The 23,991-nt window shown below is 45.1% G+C and overlaps 1 protein-coding gene across 2 annotated transcripts in view; it reads left to right on the forward strand.

Annotated features, from left to right (window-relative positions):
- The first annotated feature begins 5,270 nt into the window (after positions 1-5,270).
- efnb1 (ephrin-B1) overlaps positions 5,271-23,991 on the forward strand; it is a 76,571-nt gene continuing 57,850 nt past the window's right edge. For both annotated transcript variants that reach the window (XM_086023570.1, XM_086023571.1), the window contains exon 1: positions 5,271-6,160. In XM_086023570.1, the coding sequence (XP_085879696.1) occupies positions 6,045-6,160 (116 nt within the window). In that variant the 5' untranslated portion in view covers positions 5,271-6,044. The remainder of the gene's footprint in view (positions 6,161-23,991) is intronic.

Consider the following 23,991-nt stretch of genomic DNA (forward strand, 5'->3'; position numbering starts at 1 on the left):
TCCTGCCGGGATGTTCCAACGAGCATATGTTTATCAGAGATGATGATTTTGTCTGTAATCAGCACTTCGCCGTCAGTCATGAGATGATGGATGGCAAAGATGGAGGAGGAAGTGAGCGACGGAGCGAGGGGGAAGATGTCTGGACGGCAATCAAGCGCTGCGCAAACAGGAAATGGACGTCTGCGGATGGCCCGGCTGTTTTGTTTGGCCTTGCTGCCGTTCCAGTTGAATCAAAGCGGAATGAAACAACTCGTGCGACAGCGCCCAAAATAGCCCGTTTACATTAACAGAGTTTTCCCACTCTTTCAATGGCTGGCTGTTTGGAGAGAATCCATGTTGTTTATGGCCATGTGTATCCGCCACTATAATCGAGAACACTTAACTCTGCAGGAGACAGAAGGCAAATGCTCGTGTGTGTTTTTGAGGATGTGTTGTCTCAGTGGTTAATGGCCGTCCGATATTGATTACAGCCGCAACGTCGGAGTCACATGTTCCTTGTCCTCTCTCAGATAACGAGGGTTAACCACTTGACCCCGTGCATGCCGAGGGGCTCGGCTCATACCTGCGCCCACGCGGCCTGATAAAAGGGGCCGGCTCACGCCGAGGCTGCTGCGGCCCGGCGCGCTCCGAGCCGTGCCCGTCGATCACGGCCGTGTCACGGAGCCACACCGGGGGGAAATGTGCCAGACTTCATTAAGGGCAGATTAAAAGCAAGAGAAGGCTACTTAAACTGTGATTTATTTTCACTTTGAGGTTGCTGGCCTGACTGCCGGCTGCCTTATCCAGGAATGATGTCATGGTTTCTGTGTTTGTTTAGTGCAAATATCAGATTGGACAGGGACTTTGTCCTTTGGTAGCAGGGTTCATCTTGGGGGAAACAAAAGACTCAAAGAATTTTGCTCTGCTTCCATTTGATTTGTGTTATTTTAGTAACGCTATTGGAGTAATGGAAACACATTTTCAACACGTTAACACGCCGTTAAAATCATGAGGAGTTGTTGCGGCAGCTTCTAAGTTCATTTGGGCTATTAATAGATGGCACTAATCACCGGCAAGTATACACATTAACATGATGACCTCATTACAAGGAAATGCCACCATTTCTTAGACGACTCTCTCTTTTGTGTGCGTGTGTGTGCGTGTGTGTGTGTGTGCGCCCGTGTGTGTGGGTGGGCCACGGTGAGGGACCTGAAAGCATCATTCAACACTTCTTTTTCCTTATAAGCACATCATTCTTTGTTAAGCCGTTGTGTTTTTCTGTAGATCTTTCACATTCTTTCCGTAATCCCCAAGAAATAGATACAACCACTTGTTGTTCTTGTTCCAGTGCCACACGTCATGGTAAACGCTGCTGGTTTAACATTCATTTTGATTGCTTCCCACAACAAATCTTGGTGTAATATTGTCCTTGGCAAATCAAGTGCTTCTGATCCCCAAGCTATGGCCTGATCATAGTCGTGCAAGATGTCGACCATTAACGCCTTGGAGTCCTATTCCTATTGCACTGTTAGTGCTGGCTGTGGTAGGCCTCAAGCTCTTCTAGGCAGGCTGTTTTCTGCAAGATCAGATGTCAATCTCAGGCTCTGTGCAGCAGAGGTATCGGGTTAAACCCAAATGTTGAAGTCTTTAGAGCCCGATATAATTAGTTCCTGAGGTATTAGGATAATGTCACTTTATATTTTTACTTCATTCAAAAATAAACAATTTTTTTTTTCTTCCTGCCATTAGAAAATCTTGAATTGCGGTGGCAGTTTGTCTAGGGCCATTATTCATCTATAAGATTATGTAGCATTTGGCTGTATGTAAACAGAGAGTACTTACAGCCCAATGCACCATGCAAATGATCTAGTTACTTCTGTCAGTAGTCAATATACATTAGTGAGGCCGATACATTAGTTGCCATACATGCCCTGCCGCTACCGTGGTGTGGTATGCTCTGGATCGAACACTGCTCCAATCCTGTCCCATTTTGTTCTAGTAAGATGTTAATAGTCAGGCAAAACTGCGTACTAGTTGACATCTGACCACTAGTACTACCAGTGAAGCAGTTTTCAAAAAGTACAAAATTTTCCTTCACTAACATGTAGTTTAGTTATTCTACTTGTGTGCCGTAGTTGTTCTACAAGTGCGCAGAAATCTCATTCGGTACTGGAAGGCAGTAGGAAAACTTCACTGATAAGATATAGTCGTTCTACTAATATGCCTTAGTCATGCTAAGGTGCGCTAAATTACCAGTTGCTCCTCTATTTGTGTCCTGCAACAGCCCAAGCTTCAGGTCATGTCCTAATTAGCTGTCATTCCGTTTCATGTCACAGTCACGAAGTCCGTTCCTCGGTGGAGCCTGGTGTTGAGCACACATTGATCAGAAATATTGGACATGTACAACATTAACGATTACCCGCCCAGACTGTTTTCCCAACAGCTCAGGGAGGAAAAATGTGGACAATAAATCACGATAACCTTTTAGCGACATCTCATAATCAGGCCTTTGCTGGCTTTAATCTGAGAAATTGGATTTTAAAAAAGCTGGCAATATCTTTCTGTATTTACAAAATATGTAATGGGTGCTTAGTTGTTCCACGGAAAACAGTGGACAACTGTAGTCTTGTTTTATCCTGCTTTATCCAAAAAAAAAAAAAAAGACGAAAACACAATCTCATTGATGGAGGTAGAAAAAAATGCTGAAAGCTCAAAGTGTGGATACTTGGGTGAGCTTAACATTGACACTTATATAATAGGTTTGCATGTAAAAATGACATCAGTACTAAAGTGACCCCCCCCAAAGACTCGCGATTTAAGGACTTTTTTTGTAGATTTAGATTTACGACATATTGCCCCGCCCCCTTTCGGGGCGTGGCTTATGTTATGTTTTCGGTCTCAGTTGTTCACATCAGGGAGCCAAGCGTGGTAATATTGCTCGCTTTGTCAGTTCTGTTGTCTAAAACGGCAACCGGTTGCCACCAAAATGCAAATGCACATTACTACTCTTGTCCACTTTAACCTGTGAAAGTATAAAAGTGTTCTGCACCATAGTTTGGATTTATTGACATAAAACGCGATCTCATCATGATCACCTCCACAAAATTAAAAATACAGTGGCGATTGCTCCTCCACTTTCACAAGCTGGAGCGGACAAGAGCATGAATGCGCACACGAACCCCGACTGCTTATATTTTGGACATTTAGCGACGCTAAATCCGTGTCAACTCTCGGGAGGCAGACGGCGACTGGCAGTAAGCAAGCAATCAGGCAAGCATGGATGTTTATTTCCCCACCCCCCCTTCTCTCCCCGGCTAACAGTAGAATAACGGTACAGGTAATAGCAACAACTACCTTCAGGCCGTTAAAACAAAAGGCATTAGCACAACAACATTAGCTCCTTACTGTCCTCGCAGCGTGTCGGGGTGATCATGAGACTGCGTCTTCATGTCGTGGGGTTGCCTCCCAAGCAGTCGCGTGCGTTGTCCGAGACCGCTTGCAGCCGCAAGAGTGAGGTGGCATCAGAGTGATATAAGATCTCATCGAACACCTTGAAAGTGCGCATCTGACCCCACAACCGAGTGTGGCCGCATTGGAACGCGCCATTTCGGCTGTTACGTTCCATTGGACGGCGTGTTGTCGGTCGAAAAACTGTGGCCATTCCTCATACAAATAAATGTGCAAGTCCACTCATTCCCACTTCAGTCTCTGTAAATATCTTGACCGGTGTTAAATGCCTCGCCCGTCCTAACTGTGATCAGCAAAGAGGCAGCAGTGTTTTTTGTTGTTGTTTTTTTTTAGCAAAGAAGCAGTGTTCCAGCATAAATCTATATAGCTCTGCTCGATTCCACATTTCCGCATTCTCATACTAATCAGCCACGGAGAGGTTAATCCTTTTGATATGTTGAAGTGGGTATTAGCAGGGATGTCCACACAAATTTTAGTGCCAATTGATCACCTATTTGGACGTTATAAGCAATGAAAGTACAATGATTTCCAATGGAGAGTTTGTAATCGGTTCCTCCAGTGATTCCGACCAAACAAGCATAGAACGGCAGGGGGCGCGGCCATTCTCTTCATTAACAAGAGCCGTTATTCATGGAGTCACTTATTTCCTAATTTCTCCCAAATGTATTGATAAAAAAAAAGATGACAACTCTTTTCATTTTCCTGATCAAAAAATATATAAAATGAACTTGAATGAAACCATGGCCATCCCGGCCCCACCGGTCCTTTAATTATTCACAATGTATCGTTGTTCTACACCAGCGAGAGTGACCAGCAGAACAATTCAAAGCTCTTCCATTAGATGTCAAAAGTACTTAAGTCACTTGTGTATCCACTTTTGTGCCATTTTTGTTTGGTGGTGTTCCGTGAGACTTATTGAATGTAAAATATGTGCCTTGGCTCAATCAAGTTTGGGAAGTGCCGCTCAACAGCTGCATGCTCGACTCACATTCTTCCCTACCATCATAGCCGTTAGGGGGCAGTATTGCTTGACCAAACCTGGTCAAAACGGAGCAGAACTCTCTCCTCGCGCCTACCAAACTAAACACACACACGGCACACTCACAAAGGGGGCACAGACATGGACATGATCAATTATGTGTCAAGCATTTCTTCCTCAGTGAATGAATGGCCTGCAGTGACTATAGGCTACCGGCCCGCTATTGTCTTTAAACACTGGAGGATAAGTTCTCATGCAGTTCATTATACCGAAAGGGGACAACTCGAAAGAGATCCAAAGAGGCCATTAATCACCATTCCCTTCAAAGAGGAGAAAGACAGGACAAGAATAACTGCCACTGTAATCCTATACAGTCACTTCGAAACATTTGAAACACTCCAAGTGATACAGATTTAGACGTTTTGTTTACATAGAAATGATAGTCAGTCAGTCAGATTTATTTCTGCGTCAACACAGGAGATATGTTTATGGGCGAGTGTTAAAGGGCTATTCCGGCAAGTTTGAATTTATAGCGGCCGGAGTTTAAAGTCCACCACAGCAGTCTGTCATACAATTCGCTGAGGTTTCGCTATGACGAAAAGTCATAGCAAAGTCCATTTGAATTTAGGTCGAGGAGCTGGCGATGGTGGCGTGGGTACGGGGGTGTGGAGCTGAGCCCAATAAACACTGGTTCGCCCCACCTCGCCTTTTGCCCCTCCCCTGCATAAATGCCATCGCTTCCTGCTTGCGAGTTGGGACGGGGCGATTTGATTGGTTGATACGTTTGCGATGGGCGGTCCCAACAGCCCAGCTCGCTTCAGCTCGGGTTACAGTCAGACTGGAGCTGCCGGGGAGATTGCGATTTGGACACGGCGAAAGAAAGACGCCGGCATGCAAGGAAGCGGCTGGATTGGGAGTCATTGAGCGGGCTGACTTCACCTCGCTGTTTTGTTTTGTCCACCCGCACAGGCGCATAACACGCGTTTTTGTTTGTTTGTTTTTCTGTTTGTTTGTTTTTTTGGGGGGAGGACAAGGAGCGTGTCCGAGTCGCACATACCCGGCGGGAACGCACGCGGAGCAGCCCCTGGAGACCGGACGGATATTTACAATAGAAACTCGCTTCATTCCCCTTAAGAATAGCGGACATTGAAAGAGCACCCTGGAATGTCTTGGAGTTTTTGGACCCCCAACCGGACTTGTGACTGATGGATGGATGTGGAGGCAGCGACAGGTACCAGTAGACAGACGGAGAGAGAGATTTGACGAAGCTGCCTGACTGTGCGCCTCCATCCTTTATAAGATTTCTTCTCGTGAGGTTTTATTGACCAGAAGGTCGCCGCTTGTGCTTCAGCCACAGGCCATCCAGGACACTTGTCATCCACCGAAAGCGAGGGTTCAGTCAAGGACACTGGGCCCAGACTAGAGCTCACGAAGTTGGCCACAAGGACATGAATGTGATAGCGAGCTCACATGCTCCCGACTGACCGACGCTCACCTTCCCACCGGTCCGCACTCTCATAAAGGCTGTCCGACTCCGCGCTGCCGTGCAGGGCTTTCTGTCGCCACCTTCTCGACTCCCAATCTGTGTGTGTGTGTGTGTGTGTGTACATTTATCAGCATGGCAGTACTAGCTTGTTGGAAGTATTACCTCTGGATCTTTATCTTGACGTGCAGAACGGTGCTACTTTCAGCCAAATCTCTGGAGACCATCATTTGGAGCTCACAAAATCCCAAGTAAGTCTCTTGTTTCATGTATTTTTTGACTCGTTGCGTGCGTGCGTAATGGAGGAAACATTAGAACATGTGTCAGCTGTAGTCTTGGTTTAAATGTTCTGTGAAATGTGGCAATTATTCACAGCTGAACTAAAATATCGTTTATTATTATTATTTTTAGTGCTGATTAATTTCAACCGCCAGCTACACGCTTACAAACTATAAACAATACCTAACTACAGGCGCCATGATAAATGGTTCATTATAACAAATTGTAACATGCACCTTCATACGCCACATTAACAAGAACATTTTTGCTCTAATCAAGACTATATGGGGGATCTGAGAATTTTCCACTCATTTGCTGCCATTTTTCCTAATTGTTGTAATCAACAGGATCGAGATTAGTAATGTACCAAACGAACAAGTCGAAAAGTGTGTTCCAGCTAATTCACTCGAGTTTGGTCCAGGTGTTTTGAACACTGGCTCTTGGGAGGCCAGCTTTGCACCCTTCCAACACTGACCCACAGAAATGTGTGCAGCCGTGGTTTCAGATAGCAGGGCAAAAAGTGTTTTAATTGGTTGGGAGCTGAATTGTACTTGGATCCAGGTTGATGTTCTGCTCATGAAATCAGGGAAATCAGGGGTTAGGATCTCAAATACAAGCTGCTGGGAAAAGATCCTATTATTCTCATCAAAACACAGCAGTGTGAGCCCAAACTGCTTATAATAAAATACATTCTGGTAGCAATTATCACCCACTCCGACTCAACTCCCGCGTTTGCGCGGTGTTGAATCGCACGCGCCTTGTGGGGAAATTTAGTAAAAAGGAACAAAAACAAAAATAGCCTCTGTGTGCTTGGAGCTAGAGAGCTGACCTTCAGCAGCAAGTGAGGCCAGAATTGATTTATCCCCCAAATGTCACATGTCATAGGAGCTTGCTGTGCAGCCATGGGTAGGAATATTAGTTGTGTTCATTGGTGTATTTATATTTGTACAGAATGTATACAGAATGTGCGTGAGGTCAGAGTCAGACCCTAAAGGCCGACGAGCCGCCAGCTTTGATTTGCCCATGCCTTCCGAAGCAATAATCGGCGTCAGATACTGAAGCTAAACTCATTAAGTCACCCTCAGCAGGTTCTAGACAAATAAAAATCAATGTGACATTTATTACATGTATTGATTTATTGTTGATGTCACCTGAAGGGAATTTCTTCAAAAGTTGCCACGGTGCTTTAGGGAGTCGAAGATTATTCCTCCATCTGTTTCTCCACTCTGCTCCGCGTCAATTCCCCATGCTGACCGAATATTTCATAAAGTTCACAGTGGAACAATAAGGCGCTCGGCAAAGTGTTCTCCCCCAATCTAATTATCCTGCCGCCGTGTGCTTTGAAAACAATAGACAATTATCTTGCCGTTTGCAGGCTCGGCAATAACAACAGACAAACCTGTTTTTCTCCTGAAACATATCCGTCAGCAGCGCTGTCTGACGGCCAATAAAAAAGGAATACTTGTACAGCAATCGGCATTGTTTTTTGGGGTTTGTTTTTTTAAATAAATCCGTCTGAGTCAGGGCCTGCGCTCTGATAACACAGCAATGTACAGTACAGTACACTATCAGGTGACTTATCTCGATTTATGATGTCTTACTTTCTGTTCTTAGTTTGGGGAGAACTGCTGTCTCGGCTAATAAATTAACGCAGCCTTCTGCTTGCACGCTGTACCACACATACACACCAAATATAACAATACCGGCACCTCCCCGCAGGCCATGAGTTATGAGCCTAAGTATAGGAAAGCAGGAGGGCTGGCCCTGTTATTTTTATTTAGGTGTGTGTCTGCGTTTATGTTCACGTCGCTGCTGGTGCTCCATTAGTTATAGATTTTAATGTGTTAGAACTCTGGCGCCTGTCTTATCAATAACTGCAAGTCTACTTAATTGATTTCTTTCCAGAGTGTTTGAACAGCAAAGATACATCATGACAAAAATGCATTGTGGGAAAGAGTCAAGCAAACTTTTACTTCAGTGTAGAGACGGTAATCCATTAACTGGTCATTAAAAATTCTGTTGATTCTATGGGAATTGTTTTTGAATTAATCACCAGAGCTGGGCATCCCGCCTATTGGGTGGGTGGGGGTCTGCGGGGGTGTTGTGCTAGTGAAAGTTTAAACGGAATCACAGACTGACGCCCGTTTAAAATTAGAGGCGGACCGGCTTATGGTTGTTACTATTTTTTTGGTCCTAACCAGCAGGGGCGCTGTTGTCACAGCGTCAACTAGACTGTAGTCTAAAGAAGAGCAACCTGACATCAGCTCTGAAAAGTTGAACCTGACGCACGCTATGGCACGAATCCTGAGCAGCGTTATTTTGCTCAACACCGGCATTGAAACAGGAGTTCACAACATTCATGCCGAATTCCTCCTATCCCATCAAAAACAACAAACTGCATCGAAAAAAACAAAACATTTATTGGTTAATTGACAATGTATTTCCCGTATAGTTAATGGGATATATACATTTTGTAAAATGGCTTTCCCTACTTCACGATGAATAGGTGATTTTTAATTTGGGCCGAAGTGGAGTTGAGGCCGTGCAGAAGGAGGTTGGATGCTTCAACACCTTGGCTGGTTAAAAAAAAAAAAAAGTAACATTTGATCAGACCAAATCGGATTAGCTCTCATTTCGCTGAGTGGGATTACTCCAGAAAATGTCACTTTGTTATGACTGATCACGTCCTGTATGTATGGCGGAAATGTGTACAGCAATACACATGCATGCATATGCACGCGCACGCACGCACACACACACACACACACACACACACACACTCACACTCACCCAGGAATGCTGCTGTGATGCCAATTTAATGATAATCCGACAAGGTTGCTCCAAGTGGCTCCTGCACGTCCTCTAGTCCAACCCTCCCTAGCTAATATTTACCTCATGACCCGCAGTCATGGCGGCCTGTTTGCCGCAGCTCAGGAGGCAAACAGAACGCCGGGAGAGGGTGGGAAACATTTTTGCACACCTCTGAAATAATAAAGCAAGACAACGGCTACAGGCTGGCTGGCCAATAGTCTGGTGCACTGATGTTGAACTCACATTTTGCTGAGGCTTGGAAACACATTTTTTTGGCCTCTGACTTGCATTCGAAGGCCACAAAATAAAAAAGCATAAGAGGGGTTTTTGTGTTTGAGAAAGGACAACACTAGACTTTCTTGCTATGTTTCCCTTCTTTTGTAATGTTGCTGTCTGTTGACCTTAGCTGGCTGACTCACTTTAACAGTTGACTGCTTTGGTTTGTCGCATGCTTAATGCTTCACTAAATTTCATGACTAATGTAGATTTGATTAGCACTCGTCTTTAGCATCTTATTAACGGAGAGAGGAGCGTTTTGATAGCAGTTGAAAGTAAAAAAAAAGGGCGTTAAATACGCTTTCTTTTTAGATAAGAATTCTATTTAATGTTCAAGTTTTTCTTCCCTAATTAGCTAGACATGGTAACGAGGGAAATGTTTTTACAATCAGCAATTAGTCTTAAAGGACCTCTCTGTCTTCTCTCTCTCTTTTTTTATTTTTTTAAATCAACAACTTTATTAAGCAAAGCAAAATGTTTCAAGTCACACTGGGAAATGTTTGACTTGAGCTCATCAATATTCAAACGCTGCTGTGTGCTGGCGTTCAAAATCCAACTTCAGGAGGAGGTTTTAAAAAAAAAATAATAATTGGTTGCTAAAGCCGAAACTGCCACAACCTGTTGATCCAGAAGCAGAATGAGCGCAAGCCCAGCAACAGAATTTGGTTGGTTGCATGGCGCGCTCCCCTCTGCTGCTGGCTGCCGTGTGGGTCACTGCTGAGAGGGTCAGAGGCCTGCCTGCCCCCTTTATCCCTGCGATATGCACCTTCGTGCCCCCTTCACTCTTTAGACTCTGATTGTGTTTCCCTCTGATAGAGATCTTATTACACGCGGAGAGGACATAGAGCCTGAGCCCCATTCCGAGAGCCGGAGAGCGGCTCCGACCGAGAAGAAATACTTTAGCAAAGCAACTGGCGCACACTGCTGTAAAGGCACCCTGTGTCTCAGTACGACGACAGCTGCATTTGCTTTTATGTGCGTGCACTTCTGTGTGGACATGTCTGTTGTTTCAGGGCGGCGTAACGACACACACACACACACACCTGGGCCCAGAAAAGGAGTAGCGGCTCCTTGGGATATTTCGGGAAAAAAAATGTTTTCTTTTCCCTCATGGTTTCAATCCAGATGGAGTCACTATATCCGCTGGCGGTTTGGCTGCTGCTTCACTGAAAGCTGATCATACTGATTTTCTGTGCTATTGATGAATCATTCGTGTTTATTCGAGCAGTTGCACATTCCCAGCTCAGCTCTGTTCTGTGAAATGAGTTGCATTTGCAACTTTCTTTTTTTCCCCTCTTATCCACTGTGCATGCTCCATGTGTTCCCGCCCCGGCCGACGTGACATGAGCTACAGTTGGTTTTCTTTGAAGACATATTAAAGGACTGATTCGCAACTGGAACAACAGCTGAATGTAATAAATGACTCGGAAAGACAGGCCTCTGCTGGCATGGTTCATCGCATGATAATTATTTGATGGACAAAACATTAATTGAAATGATCAGGGTCCAATACTGAAGTCATTCATGATTTTGAGACTTTTTTTTTTTCCGCTCAAACAGAAAAAAATGGTTATACAGTAGGTTACAAACCAGACTGGCTTGCGTTGTTTGTCTTTTAGCTTATTCCCCACCCCCGGTTCATACGCCGCTTGCAGGCTGCAACAATCCGGTTTTATACAAATCTATCATAAGAAAGATTATAGAGTAGCCATGTTAAAAAAAACATTATGTATTTTAACATTGATACAGATACAACTGGAATTAGCATTAGTCCAAAAAGGTGAGTTTCCATATTTTAGGAAAATATTCTTCAACTTTTAACACAACAATTTTTTTAATTTTGACATCAGATAATTAAAAAAAAGATTAAAAGAACAACATAAATGAACAAATAGTTATAGTTCCTTTTTAAGTTTGTACACTAACGTGTTAGGTAACCATGCCACAAGACATTTGATGGTTTATTAAATAGAATTCTTATTCTCATTATTATTGAGTTTGGTGATAGTGGTGATTTTCAGTGTGGTTAAATTTAAATCAACAGATTTTTAAAAAAAACCTTAGGAACATCCTAATAACACTAAAAACATAATGGCAATTTAGAATCTTCCAAATGACCATTAGAGAAACTACAAGTGCTTATACTGGAGCACTTCTCAGTTGACTGTTGAATTTCGCACATAAAACGACACCTCAACTCTTGACAATCCAGCACATTATTGAGAAGGTATAATTACCATAAAAAACTGCCAATTTGATTTTACTGCACCGTGAGGACCACTTGGAACGCGGAAAGTCAGTACAATTTCTGCTACTGTGCAAGGTCGCACTCTCGCTAAAAACATGAAGGCTGCATGTGAAAGGGGCAAGTGTAAGCTTATGGCAGGCAGCGAGCGAGTGCTTGAAAATGTCGCCGTGCTATTGTTCTTTGTTCAGCCACAGTGGAACATTAAGGAAGTGTGAGGAGTGTGCCAGTGCGCCCCTGTGAAAGTGTTGAGGAAGAGTGTGGAGTGGCTCAACAGAGGCTGCCTTACAGGCTGTTAGCAAGCGCAAGCGGCCTTCATTAGACAGAAGCCTGGCTGGCAGCGAGTGGGAGGAAGTTCCCATCAGCCTCGGCTGTGCCAAGCGCCGGCGCGGCCCCGGGAAAATCTTCCTTGAGCATTTCTACTTGTCTCCTCCTCTGCGCTTGGGCTGAATTAATTGAAAATGTCGGTATGCAGAGTTACAGGAAGTAGGGAGAAAGTTGAATGCGCAGAGTCGGCCTTTGTTTGCCATTTTACTTCTTTTACATAAGAGCAGATGAAAATGAAGGGGATTAAGCAGCAGAGGAAAGGAAGCTAATATAGAGCGTCGAAACACAGCCCTAGGCTCAACCACACATCCTTTCAGACCAGCGCACAGCTCCCAGATTACTTCCATGTGTCAGCGCGAGGTGGAAGGCGAGGGAATAAAGAAGCAGGGGGACACGGGGAGAGAAGTTGAGCGATTGAAAAGCGAGCGGCTTTGGATTGCTGGAGATCAGCGCCGGTGTTGGACAGTGGAACGGATCTGTGTGACAGCCATCTCTAAAACCATTACCCTTGCGGCTCCCGCTGGAGAACTCGTAACCTCCTCATTCGGACTGACTTCATCGCCTCTCTCAGGGAGCCCCGCTGTGCAACCGAGGCCGACCTCATCAGAAGCGGGCCGGCCGGCCGGCAACCTTCGCAGGCGGCCGCACTGCACATCCTTGAAGACGTCATCATGACTTGTCATTGGCATGCAGGCGGGGACGGACGGATGTGTTTTCCTCTTGTTTGTGGCACCAGAAAGACTTTTGTGGGGACGCTGGCATTCACTGTGCTTGGACTTGGGGGAAGGGGAACTACAGCATCCAGCAGGGAAGCATTGGAAGGACAATTTGTTTTCCAAAATGTTAACTTGCACGGCTCTTTTCAGAAAAGTATCACTGCCACGGGAATGTGCTTTTCTAAACTTTGGAAACATTGTAGTTATTTTCCAGTTTAGACTGTATATGTTGAAATGGATGCTACATGCCTAACTTGAAGGCCTTTGAGGTAGATTCCTCCCAGACACATAGCAAAATAGAAACTAATGAAGAAGTTGCCATGAAAAACATATACATTATTATGCTGGTAAGCCATTCCAGTGAATTACGCGTTTGGAAAAAGTTAGTCAAGTGCAGTTAAAATGATATCAAACTTTTATAAATCAATTATGTGACCACATTGGTACAATCAAGATATTGTTGCAATAATAATAATTTAAAAAAAAATCAAAGATACACCACCAGAAGCATTGCAACAACTTTTCTTATGAATAACTATTAAAAAAAGTAGGCCTAATTTTATTTTAAAGGTACACGGGATTACTGATTTAATAATTTAGGTTTAATCGATTTTAAACTGAAAACAGCACCAACCAAAATGAATTTCCATGCATGTAAGACCTCAGAAAGTGTACTCAAAATGACCACAGTGATTAACCATAATTTCCGGGCTGCACAACGCACCTGATTTAAAACAGCTAAATGTAGCCATAGAAACTCATCCGCAGCTACATTGGCTGCTTCGTATTTATAGTTGCAGGTCTCCACACTATAACGGGATATTTGCCATGAAAGACGTCTAACTGATTTTTCCCAAAAAATCTTTTTACATTAATTACCGGTAGCTACCTTTTTTCCCCAAACAATGCCGAATGCAGCTAGTCATACACAGTGTCCTCCCAGAAACTTTCTCAGTCACACTTATTACAAGAGGCAAATATATTGACGAGTTGCATCAGGCAGCAGTGCAAATAAGTGCTTGGAATTGAAGCCTTTGTAAAGCTGTTTGTCATTTGTTTGGGAGTCACAGGGGATGTCACTCCATGGCCAGAAACGCTATCTTACATGGCTAGCCGTTAGTGCCTTTCAACAGTTGCCAGTTGATGGTGGGAGTCAGTCATCAAACAAACAACAGAGAGACTGGGGTCGCACTGCAAAGATGGCTGTATTTATGGCACTTGCTCCCTATGCTCATTAAACTCAACTCAAGATGCTTATTTTCTCTATATTCGCACCTACACAGCCGCTACTCACACAGACTTTACATTGCAGGCAGTCCATATGCGCACCCCAACAGCAAATATCTGATGAATAGCCAGTACGTGGGCGTACACTGGACTGTTTCATTGGTTAACTGTGGCGGGTTCGGTAATTTAATGTGACGAGGCTATGAGTTAAATCTATTGACCGCTTGAAGCTTGTCAGCAAAAATTCATAAACCGTGTCACATAAAAAGCCTCATGGGTCAAAGCGTGGGAAAAAAGTAGCGATTTATCTTCTGGAAAATATGGTATTTAACTAAAGCATGGTACGCGTAAAGACAATTTTCTATGTTTTAGCACAATTCCTCCCTTTTTAACCAAGGTCAGCAAAGGCACAATTGCTGGGTGGCAGTAAAGATAATCTCGATGATTATCTTGTGGTGTGGGTGTGTTGAGTTTTTTTTTTCTTTTCTCAGTCTCTCTCTCTCGCTCTCTCTGTTGCTGATCTGTAACAAAAACAGGTGTGACCGATAATGGTAAATGCTCAATGTTTGTGATTTAAAAAAAAAAATCATGAAGGGTGTGCGTGTGTGGTCAACACTGAGGATGGCCAAGGCACAGACTCTGTGATTGCGGTGTGAAATGGAATGCCAATCAGGAAGTGACTTGAAGCTTGCGCTGTTGCCAGACTTCGGAAATGAATGTTCACATGGTTTATTGTTTTTTTTTAAATTTATCCCCCCTCTCATCCCCCCCTAGTAAAGAAATGACACAGAGAAGCGCACACATTACTGTGGTCGTTGCAAATAAGCAAACAGCTAGCCTACCTTATTTCTACTTGTTCTACTACTCCATCCCTTCTTTATATTTTAGGACAGACTGGATGTCCTGTGGCGCCATGCTGTCTGTCACAGGTCATTCCAGTACTACGCTAGACTTCTGGTTTTAAGGAAGAGACTCGTAATTCGACAGCGCGGTGATTTAGCGGTTAGTATCTCTACCTCACTATCAGGTGTCCCGTGTTTGAATCGCTTTTGGAACCTCTCTGTGTAGAGTTTGCATGCTCATTGCATGATTGCTTTGGGTTTTCTCCAAACATGCTTCTTAGGTTAATTGAAAGGCCTAGATAAACCGATCCGACGTCGGGTGTCTGATTGATGTAGCGAACACTGTCGTAACATCGGACCACGTCAGGAAGCGTCTGGTGGGCATTTCAGCATGTTGAATCGGCGTCGTGAGTCGTGACGTTTGGCCTCTCTGATTGGCTGTTAGCTACGGCGAATCAGCTCACGTGGCAATAAGAGGAAGTGACAAATAGGGATGAACAGTGAGCAGGCCTTTGCTGCCTTAATCTTCTTACAAATACAAGAGCGAGGGTTGACGACGTATGTATTTCACAATACTGTGTCAAGAGCGTGAGGGTTTACTTCGCATCGGAGTTCATTGTGACCGAAAAATATAGCTGAATATAGCTGAAATACGTTTTTGTAGTCTGCCAGTAGCTTTCCGGTTGGCTTTTTCTAACCATGAGGAATAGTGACTACCACCGCCCATGGTATGGAAGGGTATTACATCTCACGCATGCACAGAAGGTACTTTAATGGTCACCGTTGTTGTATGTCGTCGCGGTGTATTTTTCCAGCGCGACGTGCCGACGTCAGAGGGGGTAAGCGTCGGTCCTTGTTGGCTAACGTCGGATTGGTCAATATAGGCCTGAAGATGTTACATTAACCATATGTGTGAATGTGAATACATTAGTTTCTGCAATTATACCTATATCTAGTTTTGCCCTGTGATTGAGTGGTGGCCAGTGGCCAGTCCTGAACCTTGCCTCTTGCATGAAATCAGCTGGGTTAGGCTCCAATTAGGTGCAATCCAACTGAGGACTAGCAAAACATGGAAGGAATCAAAATGGACTCTTGATTGTCGATTGAGATATTGTGATGTGCTGTTTTGGTCATCCCAAGAACACCACACCATAGTAGGAACACACATGCTGATTTTTTTTTCTTATCATGTCACGTGTGGGGTTGCTCACATTAATATAAATGGTTGGGGTGCTAAAAGGTTTTGCCTTGATGTACACTTTTACACTCTAAACAAATCCTTTATAATATAAGTATAGTAATACTTTTGGGGAGTTATTTGAATCAATTTCCTTTGCATTATCAGTTTGTTACATCACATATTACAATGATACTCATTATTTTATTGATTTATGTTTTATTCTTGAAATTTAATTTTATGCCTCCGTATTTATATATATCATTTAACTGAATACAGATATAGCATTTTTTTGCCTCTTGCAGTGCGTGCGCGTGAACGTGGTGAGTTCGTAGTGTGTCCATATATCTGCCCTCTCTGAAGCACAAAATGAAATTAAAAAATGAACACGATATTATATATTTATGCTATTCAATACAAAATAACAGTATTCACTCACCAACATTTAGATAAGTAAAGAAAATGCATGCATCCAGCACGTACTGAATATGTTGCAGTTTGGTTTCAAACCACTGCAAACTAAAACCACACTAATCAATATATGGTTAAATGACAACAACACTGACCATTAGTATCTTTGTAAAGACAGAATATTTGAAACAGCTGTTGTATCGATGTCATTCAATTGCGCAAGTGATCATTATGTAATAAAAATACAATGTAAAGTAATCTATTGAACTCTTCTCAGTAGTTGTGCACTGTTAAAAAGAAAGAGAAAGTAATTAGCACTAAAGTAGTCCGACTTCAGATATGACTGTAAGTACTGGAAGACTGAATGAATCATGGCCGCACCAAACGAGCGCTGAACATCTCATCAATGATCATCATGGAGCTCTTTGTTCACTGTTATGAGTGCACTAATGGAGTGACAGTGTAATTGAATGGAGTGCTAAGATAATAGAATGATAGAATGATAAAGTAATGGAATAGCATGGTATAGGAGCCCGCTTTTCCCGAGGGAGCCCCCAGTAAAGTGTGTCAGCATGGCAAATGGGTGGTCTCCGATAGTCCGCCTCTCTCTCCCAACACACACAGCCATGTTAATTAGAAAGCATCATAATCCATCTACGGCATACAGAGGCAGAACATGGAGACTATTAGGGGGAGCATGGAAATGGCACAGTGTATAATCCTCAAGACTTAGGCACCATTAGGCTCTCTGGGCCCCTAGCAAAAAAAAAAAAAAAAAAAAAAAAAAAAACATAATTCCTTCAGTAATTTAGTTGGTGCCCCTCAACCACCACCCCTCTAAGCTCCCGCTCTCTCATGTGTGTGTGGCTGGAAATATTTCTTTCCCAAATTTATAGAAAAAGTTGATATTTGTCCTTTTCCTTCACCGCGCCCTCCTCTGGCAACAGCCCCGAAAGCCTTTGAGTTAGTGGAGTTAGTGCGTGTGTGCGTGTATGTATGCATGCGTCCGTTAACCCATTCTGCCAAGTCTTGGGCTCAGCCTTTTCTATAAGCAAACTCCCAGCATGAAGCCGCTCCCCCTTGTGTTGGTGAGGAGCGTGAAGAAAAGGCCTCTGGGACTCCTGCCGCTCCCAGGCCCGGGCCCGGGCCCGGCCCCTCTTCCCGCGTGGGCCGGTCCTGGGATTTGCTGCGTGCCGGGGCCCTGCGTGGCAGCTGTGAGTGACGCTTCAATCGGCGCTCCCCGGGACACCGCAGCGCAAGGCCGCATTCCCTTTCACACCTCGGAAACGGCAGAGAAAGACAATTACACACATATTCAGCCATCTCCTCTTCTCAGTCTCCCCGCGAGCGCACATCACAGATGTGCGCCCATTTAGCAGATCTCTGAGAAACATCTCTCAAGGTCCCTATGTTTTGCAAATAAGAACTTGCAAATTAGTTTAGCTGTCCAGGCTGCCTGTCTGCAATTTCATTAAAGTTGTTTTTGTTTCCTTTTACCCCTTGAATTGTTCCCTCCCTAAGTAAACAGCGTCATTCAGCTCTTTCCTTTGAATGTCCCGGGATATTTAGAAAATGTAAGTAATGGAAAAACATTTGAGCCCTAAAGTGGAGTTAATGCTATCATGTATGGATTGTCAGTAAATTGAGTTTGTCTCTGGCCTGTTGGAGCAGGGACTCGCAAGCCAGCAGGATTTAAGTCTCTTAATTGAATTATTTTGATTGCCGACTTGATTGATGGAGTCAGATGGGAAACGTTTTCCGTGAGTTTTGTCCCACTAATTCGTCTTCCAATACAGCCGTACCAGACAGATACAATAGGAACCTGCTATCAATCACGACGACAACCCGGAGCGTTTTGTTTATAGAGAAATGGGCCTGCCGTGAGGTCTGAGTTCCGCGAGCCTTCCAGACAACGTAAAACCAACAATGACATCAGATAGCTGAGCACTCGAAAGTCTAATCTTCACATAATGCCATGCTAAATCCCACAGAGACCTACGGCGGGGAAAACGTTTTTTGGTTTTGTGTTATGCCCCTGTGCTGTGCTTCCACTCATGGCCCTTTAGCACTGTGTGTGTGCGTGCGTGCGCGTGTGTGTGTGTGTCCTCGCATGTTGAGAGGCGCGACGAAGAATTCAAGAGTGAATGGAGATGTCACTGTCAGACACTGGCCTCCTCGTGAATCCCCTCCAGAATGACCATATTGGCAGCTGTGCGTGTTGAGTGAGAGAGCATGTCGGGGGTCTGATGCGCCCCCAACCCCATACCACCCTCCACCCACGCCAAGTTCGTACGGCGGTGATTGCCGCGCAGTGGGGCACACGTCTATATTTCATCCTTTTCATACGAGGGGAGGCTGCTTCATCTCTCGCGCATGTGCTTCCCATTAGATGGGTGTTTATTCTCCCCCATGATGTGCGCGGCCATGCAAGCCTCTCATGGCTCCTATATTGGAAATAGCCGAGCAGGCCCGCTAAAACAAACACAATCTCTCCAATCTTTGCATCCACCAGATGAAATATACACAGGATTTTTACATCCAGAGTTGATGCTTGGACTTGGACTGACTCAACTGCGATAGTAATGCACACTTTGATAGCAAATAGGTTTCCTATTACGTGGCGCTCTGCCTGCAGCCTCATCTTGGAAACTTGAAAACTTGGGCTACTTTTAACCGTTGTGCTCATCTGTCTCCCACTGTGAAACATGACAGGCCGCAGCGCCACATCACTCCTCTGCTCTCCTCCTCTTGTCTCCGAGATGAAAGCGTTTCTCTGCAGATGGCCCCTTCATGCACGCTGGGCCTGGCCCACGTTGCTGCTTTTTCTAACTCCCTTTGCCACTTTTTCTCACTTATTTATGTATGGCCGACTGTTGCACCTCGCGCGCGTCAAGACTTTGTGTGCGCACGAAGATCTTTTTGGGAATCTTCAAGACTTGCGCAGGGAGGGGCCCTGGTGCTGCCGGCAGACTCTCAAAGCCTGCCGTGGCGTGATTCTTCGCGTGGCCGCCAAATAGAGCTGACTGGTGCGACCTTTGCACAATGAAATGGCAGCAGGAAGGGAAATGATTTCTCTTCTACTGGAGGGACCGCAGCAGTCGCTTCAAAGCGACGTATCTGGCTGAGGCTTTGAGCGGCCTTCCCTCCGCATTAGACTTGCGTCCCGTGATGAGCCTTTGAAGGGAGTGAGCATTCCTGGCGGTGAGATTGCGCCGAACGGGTGTCGGCGTTCGACCCCTTCAGGATTGTACCCTCGGCTCCGCCGAGAGGAAGCGTGTTGACCCGAAAGCTGCAATGTGACAGCTGTTCAGCTGCCGTGTCACATTCGGGTGTGCGCGCGTAGCCGTCGCGCGGCGGAAGGTGGCGTGGATGCGAGCGCTGCCTCAGGAGTCAGCTGTGGTTGGCTTGCAGAGATTAACATTTGAGTGCGCGCTACAGATGGCGGTAATAACGATCAGATAGCCCTTGTAATGGAGACGGCCCAGTTTGTAATGGCTTCCTAAAACAACACATGGAGCGTCTTTACGAGGCCACGATCCGCCCGACTATCGTAGCGCAAACGAATGGTGTGAATGTGAATAGCGCCTTGTCGAACAAGCTATTTATTCACACATAGACACATTTCAATTCAATACTGACAGCCTGCATCTTGCCCGCTGAGTGTTATCAGACTGCAGCAGTCAGGCCACCCGCCCCCTTTTGCATTCACTGTTAATGAGCCTAATGATGTGTGTCTGTGTGATTGCATCAGTCAATATGGTGTTCAATAAGGCCTCGAGAAAGCTACTGACAACTTATGTATGTCTGCCGGGATAAGATCTGCCATCTGAGGGAGGCAAGAAAGATCAACTCGAATTTGTTTGGCGTTGGCTAGGACACGTGTAACTGTCTTTTACAATCACGAGTTGAGCGTAAACAGAAAATAGACCTGTCACTCAAATTGTCTGATAAGAGGCTTCTTTTAAGACACACAAGGCAGCTGTGTATTAAAACAGCGTCCCGGTTTGAAAGAACACAGCCCGGCTATCGCTCTTATGCAGATTTGGCGGTTTGTTTCATGTAGTTTGTGGAATTCATTCCTATTGATTTCAAATTAGGCCTTTGCTTTTAATCATGTCACAGAGGTAGCTTGAAAGTATGCATGTTTAGTTCTCTCTTGTGTTTTATTAGCCTCTCATTTAAAGGTTTGAACACATGCTTCCTTTATTTGTATAGTTGTCTCGCTACCAAAATAGGTCCCTTACCACAGTAAAAAATAGCCAGCAAATACCCCTGTGAGTGTGATAAAAGCCACTTCTATTATAAAGCGCACAGCATTTGATTGATCTGTCCCACGGTCTTGATCCCTGGGCTCGGCTGATTAAACCTATCCATCAGCTTCTCTTATCAGCGTACTCACAGATCGACCGCAGGACACTGAACTAAACCCCTCGTATTGTTGTTGCACAGAACGAGTCAAAGGCTAAGGACGGGGAAGGGAGAGGTTTACCAGAACTCTTCTCTCCAAGGCCAGAACACAGCAAAACAATAAAAAAAAATATAAAATAAATAATTAAAGCCATGACATTGTTTTCAAGAAATGGCCTCTGTTAAAAGGGGTTTTAGATGAGTATCTGTCATGGTTGGCACACTACTCACCTGCGCACTTAGCTGCTGCACGTATTGGAATAACCTTTCAGAAGAGGTTGAACAGCAGCACTGCACATTGTGACAAGAGTGTTTCCCCTCTAGAGGGAAATCAGAAAGTAATGTTTCCTGTCCACAGTGTCAGCTCGCCACGAGTGATGTGACCCTGCACCTGCTCGGCGCTCACGCACACACATCACACAGATAATAACGTCTCTTTTACTGACAGGCTGTCATTCGCGCGCCTGCGCGCGCGCACGCAGGCGCGCACGCACTCGTGCGCGCGCAGGTATTTGCTAGAAAATGAGGGCAGACACTCGGTGTAATGAATCATCCCAATGATTTGCAAGTCAAATCGCCAGTTTCATAAGACGTGCCAGTTATTTTCCAAAATACATTTGAATTTCCCATCTTCTGAGTGACTGTTAAGGCAAATACATCCAGGCTACAAAAACTGGGTCTGATTGCATGTCACTTTGCTCTCATTTACGTGCGAACATCTATTCCCATCATGTTGTCAAGTAAATGAAAACATTGCTGTAAAAGCCTGCAGATGGGCTTTTATGACTTTTAAGGGCTGTTTTGCAAAAGGTAAAACCACTTGCGTTGAATCTGAATCTGAAAATCAAACAATTTCACGAGGATCAAGCCAGCCTTTCGTGGCAGACGACGATCCTATCGCAGCCTGCATCGTCACATTCAAATCAGATAGTAGTGTCACAAGTTGACAGCTCGCTTCCTCACAATCTAAACACTTAGTTGGAATCTGATGTTGACAGGAAATGGTTTATTGAAATCAAGCCGCGGCACGCCTCGCGGGGGGCAGGTGGGGACCTGCCTGCCTGCCGGTGAATGTGTGCGAAGGGGGCCAGTGTGTGAACTTTCCCCAAACGCCCGCCCAGAGAACTCGCCCGCATGGCACATTCATTAACCCGGGAGCCTAGCTAATCTCTTAGCCTCTCTCATTTAGTCCTCAGAGAACTCCTGTGTATTAATATCCTCTCTGTGTGGCAGCTCATGGGATGCAAAAGGAGCGTAGCCATGGCGATGATTGTGTCATTATTTTGCAGTCAGATGAGTGATATCCCAGAGGGCTGAAGCTGGGTTGTCCAGGCTGGTTGAGAGGGACTGATTAGAATTGCAAATGTCCGCCAAGTGTTGTGTTTATTGTGTGTCTCAATATTGGAGACAATCAGGCGAATCAAAGCCCTCAGCTGGAGAGATGGGACCGAGGCACAGTGGGCCTCTCTGGTTGGCACCGTGTCCTCACTGCTCCCCCCCACCCTCCCTCCCCTCCCCTCCCCTCCCCTCCCCTCCCCTCCCCTCCACTCCTCTCCTCACTGCTCCATCAACCGGGGTGTGTGTGACGGGTCTGAAGTACGCGGACACAGCTGGAGAAAGAAGAGGAGACGCGGAAAGAGCCACTAAATCTTGCGTGCTCAATCACTCGTGGCGTGGCCGCCCTCTCACACGGCTCGGAAATATTAAACGCGTTTTATGATAATGAAAGCGCCAGCAATAGACATAAATATCCCCGGCAAAGTGCTAAAGGAATTTAATGTCTTGTACATTTGCTCAGAACACACAAATTTGTCATTGATTTCATCACTTTCCGAATCATTACAGGCATAATTATCAGCTTTTCATCAGCGGAATTTCTTTTCCACCCCTCATAGGCTCGCTTGCATGAAGGAAAATGGAGTGAGTACACACACAGACGGTCTTAAGGGCTCAGGACACCCGCATGCAGTTGTGGAAGCGGATCCTATTGGCAGGGGGCCCCTTGTTATGCTGGGTGACAGGCGGTGGTGCAAAGTGCCCCAAGCAAATCACTTGCGAACCGTTCTTCCTCAACGATCGGCCATTACCTCATTATTGACTCAGTGTTTGTACAAGATTCGACCAGATCCATCTGAAAGCCATCCGGTGGTGCTGTGTGAGTCAGGAAGCCGCTTTTCGGCTCCGGCTCTAATTGCCTCTGTCAGTTGCACTTTTCGAGGCCCATGGATCGCAAAAGAGTGTTGCGGGTACGCACTGTGAAGCCACTGCTCGTGCAAGAACATGTGTGAGGGGATACGTGCGTATGCGTGACTCTGGCCGTGCACAGTGCTCAGGTCATGCACGTGACCGGCCCCGACAGGCACGTAGAGGCCCAGGTACGGGCATGCATAGTGAGCAGGTTTGATTACAGGGAAGTGACTGTTCAAAAGATGTTTCTTTGCACTTGTTCTGCTTGAGGCAAAGGGAAAGTTAAGGCCAATACAGTATGTTTGGATTGCAAAGAAATGGCTCACATTCACAGTGACTTGGGAGGCCATCGTGCGGCATTCGTGTTTGATGTGATATGATCAAGACTCAGCGGCCATGAAAAACAACAGGAACTGTAGCTTTTGTAGCTTGTGGCCTGTTTTGTGCCTTTGAGTTTGACAAGCAGTCAGAGAGCCGCTCTTAGAATTTCCTCGGTGTGTGTGTGAGTGTGTGTCGGTGTGTGCGAGGAGAAAAAAGAGAATGAGAGGGAGAATTGTGTCGGAACGCAGACGTGGCGTGTTTGCAAGTGTGTGAAACCGAGGAGAGAGTTCATGAGGTGACATCTCGTCAGCTGTTTGACTTTTCCCAGTTTCCCATGGAAGCGCTTTTAAGAACAATGCTGACAAGGAAAAACCCAACAACAAGCGACAATTCACATGCCACAAAACGTCACTGTTTTGTCATTCGCCTGAATTACAGGCGGCGCTTAAGATTACAGGCAGGGGAAATGCATGAGCGACTAGCCTGTGTAGCAGTTGCATATCCCCAAGCAGACTCATCCAGCTATCCATCTCCGAGTGCTCCTCACAATAGCCGGAATACATTAAAATTGTGTGTGTCTGAAGAAAAGGGCATACAAGATAAATATTGTAGGTTCCTCCCTCTTTCTGCTGTCCCTCACACTGACAGAAGAACAATGAAAGTTTTTTGAACTTTCCTCTCTGCTATTTTACAATCATACAATACAATGAAACTATTTTGAGTCTGTGCACTTTGTCTTCACTTTATTATTCAAAGTAAACTTGTTTTTCTCTTTTGTATTCCAGACTTTTTGTTATACGTTTAGCACATTGACGTTTTGATTGTAAATCAAAGTCACATCCCACCGTACCATTAA

This window comes from Filicampus tigris, chromosome 2 (genome assembly GCF_054856515.1).
Source record: "Filicampus tigris isolate MCC_2025a chromosome 2, RoL_Ftig_1.0, whole genome shotgun sequence".
Classification (NCBI taxonomy): domain Eukaryota; kingdom Metazoa; phylum Chordata; class Actinopteri; order Syngnathiformes; family Syngnathidae; genus Filicampus; species Filicampus tigris.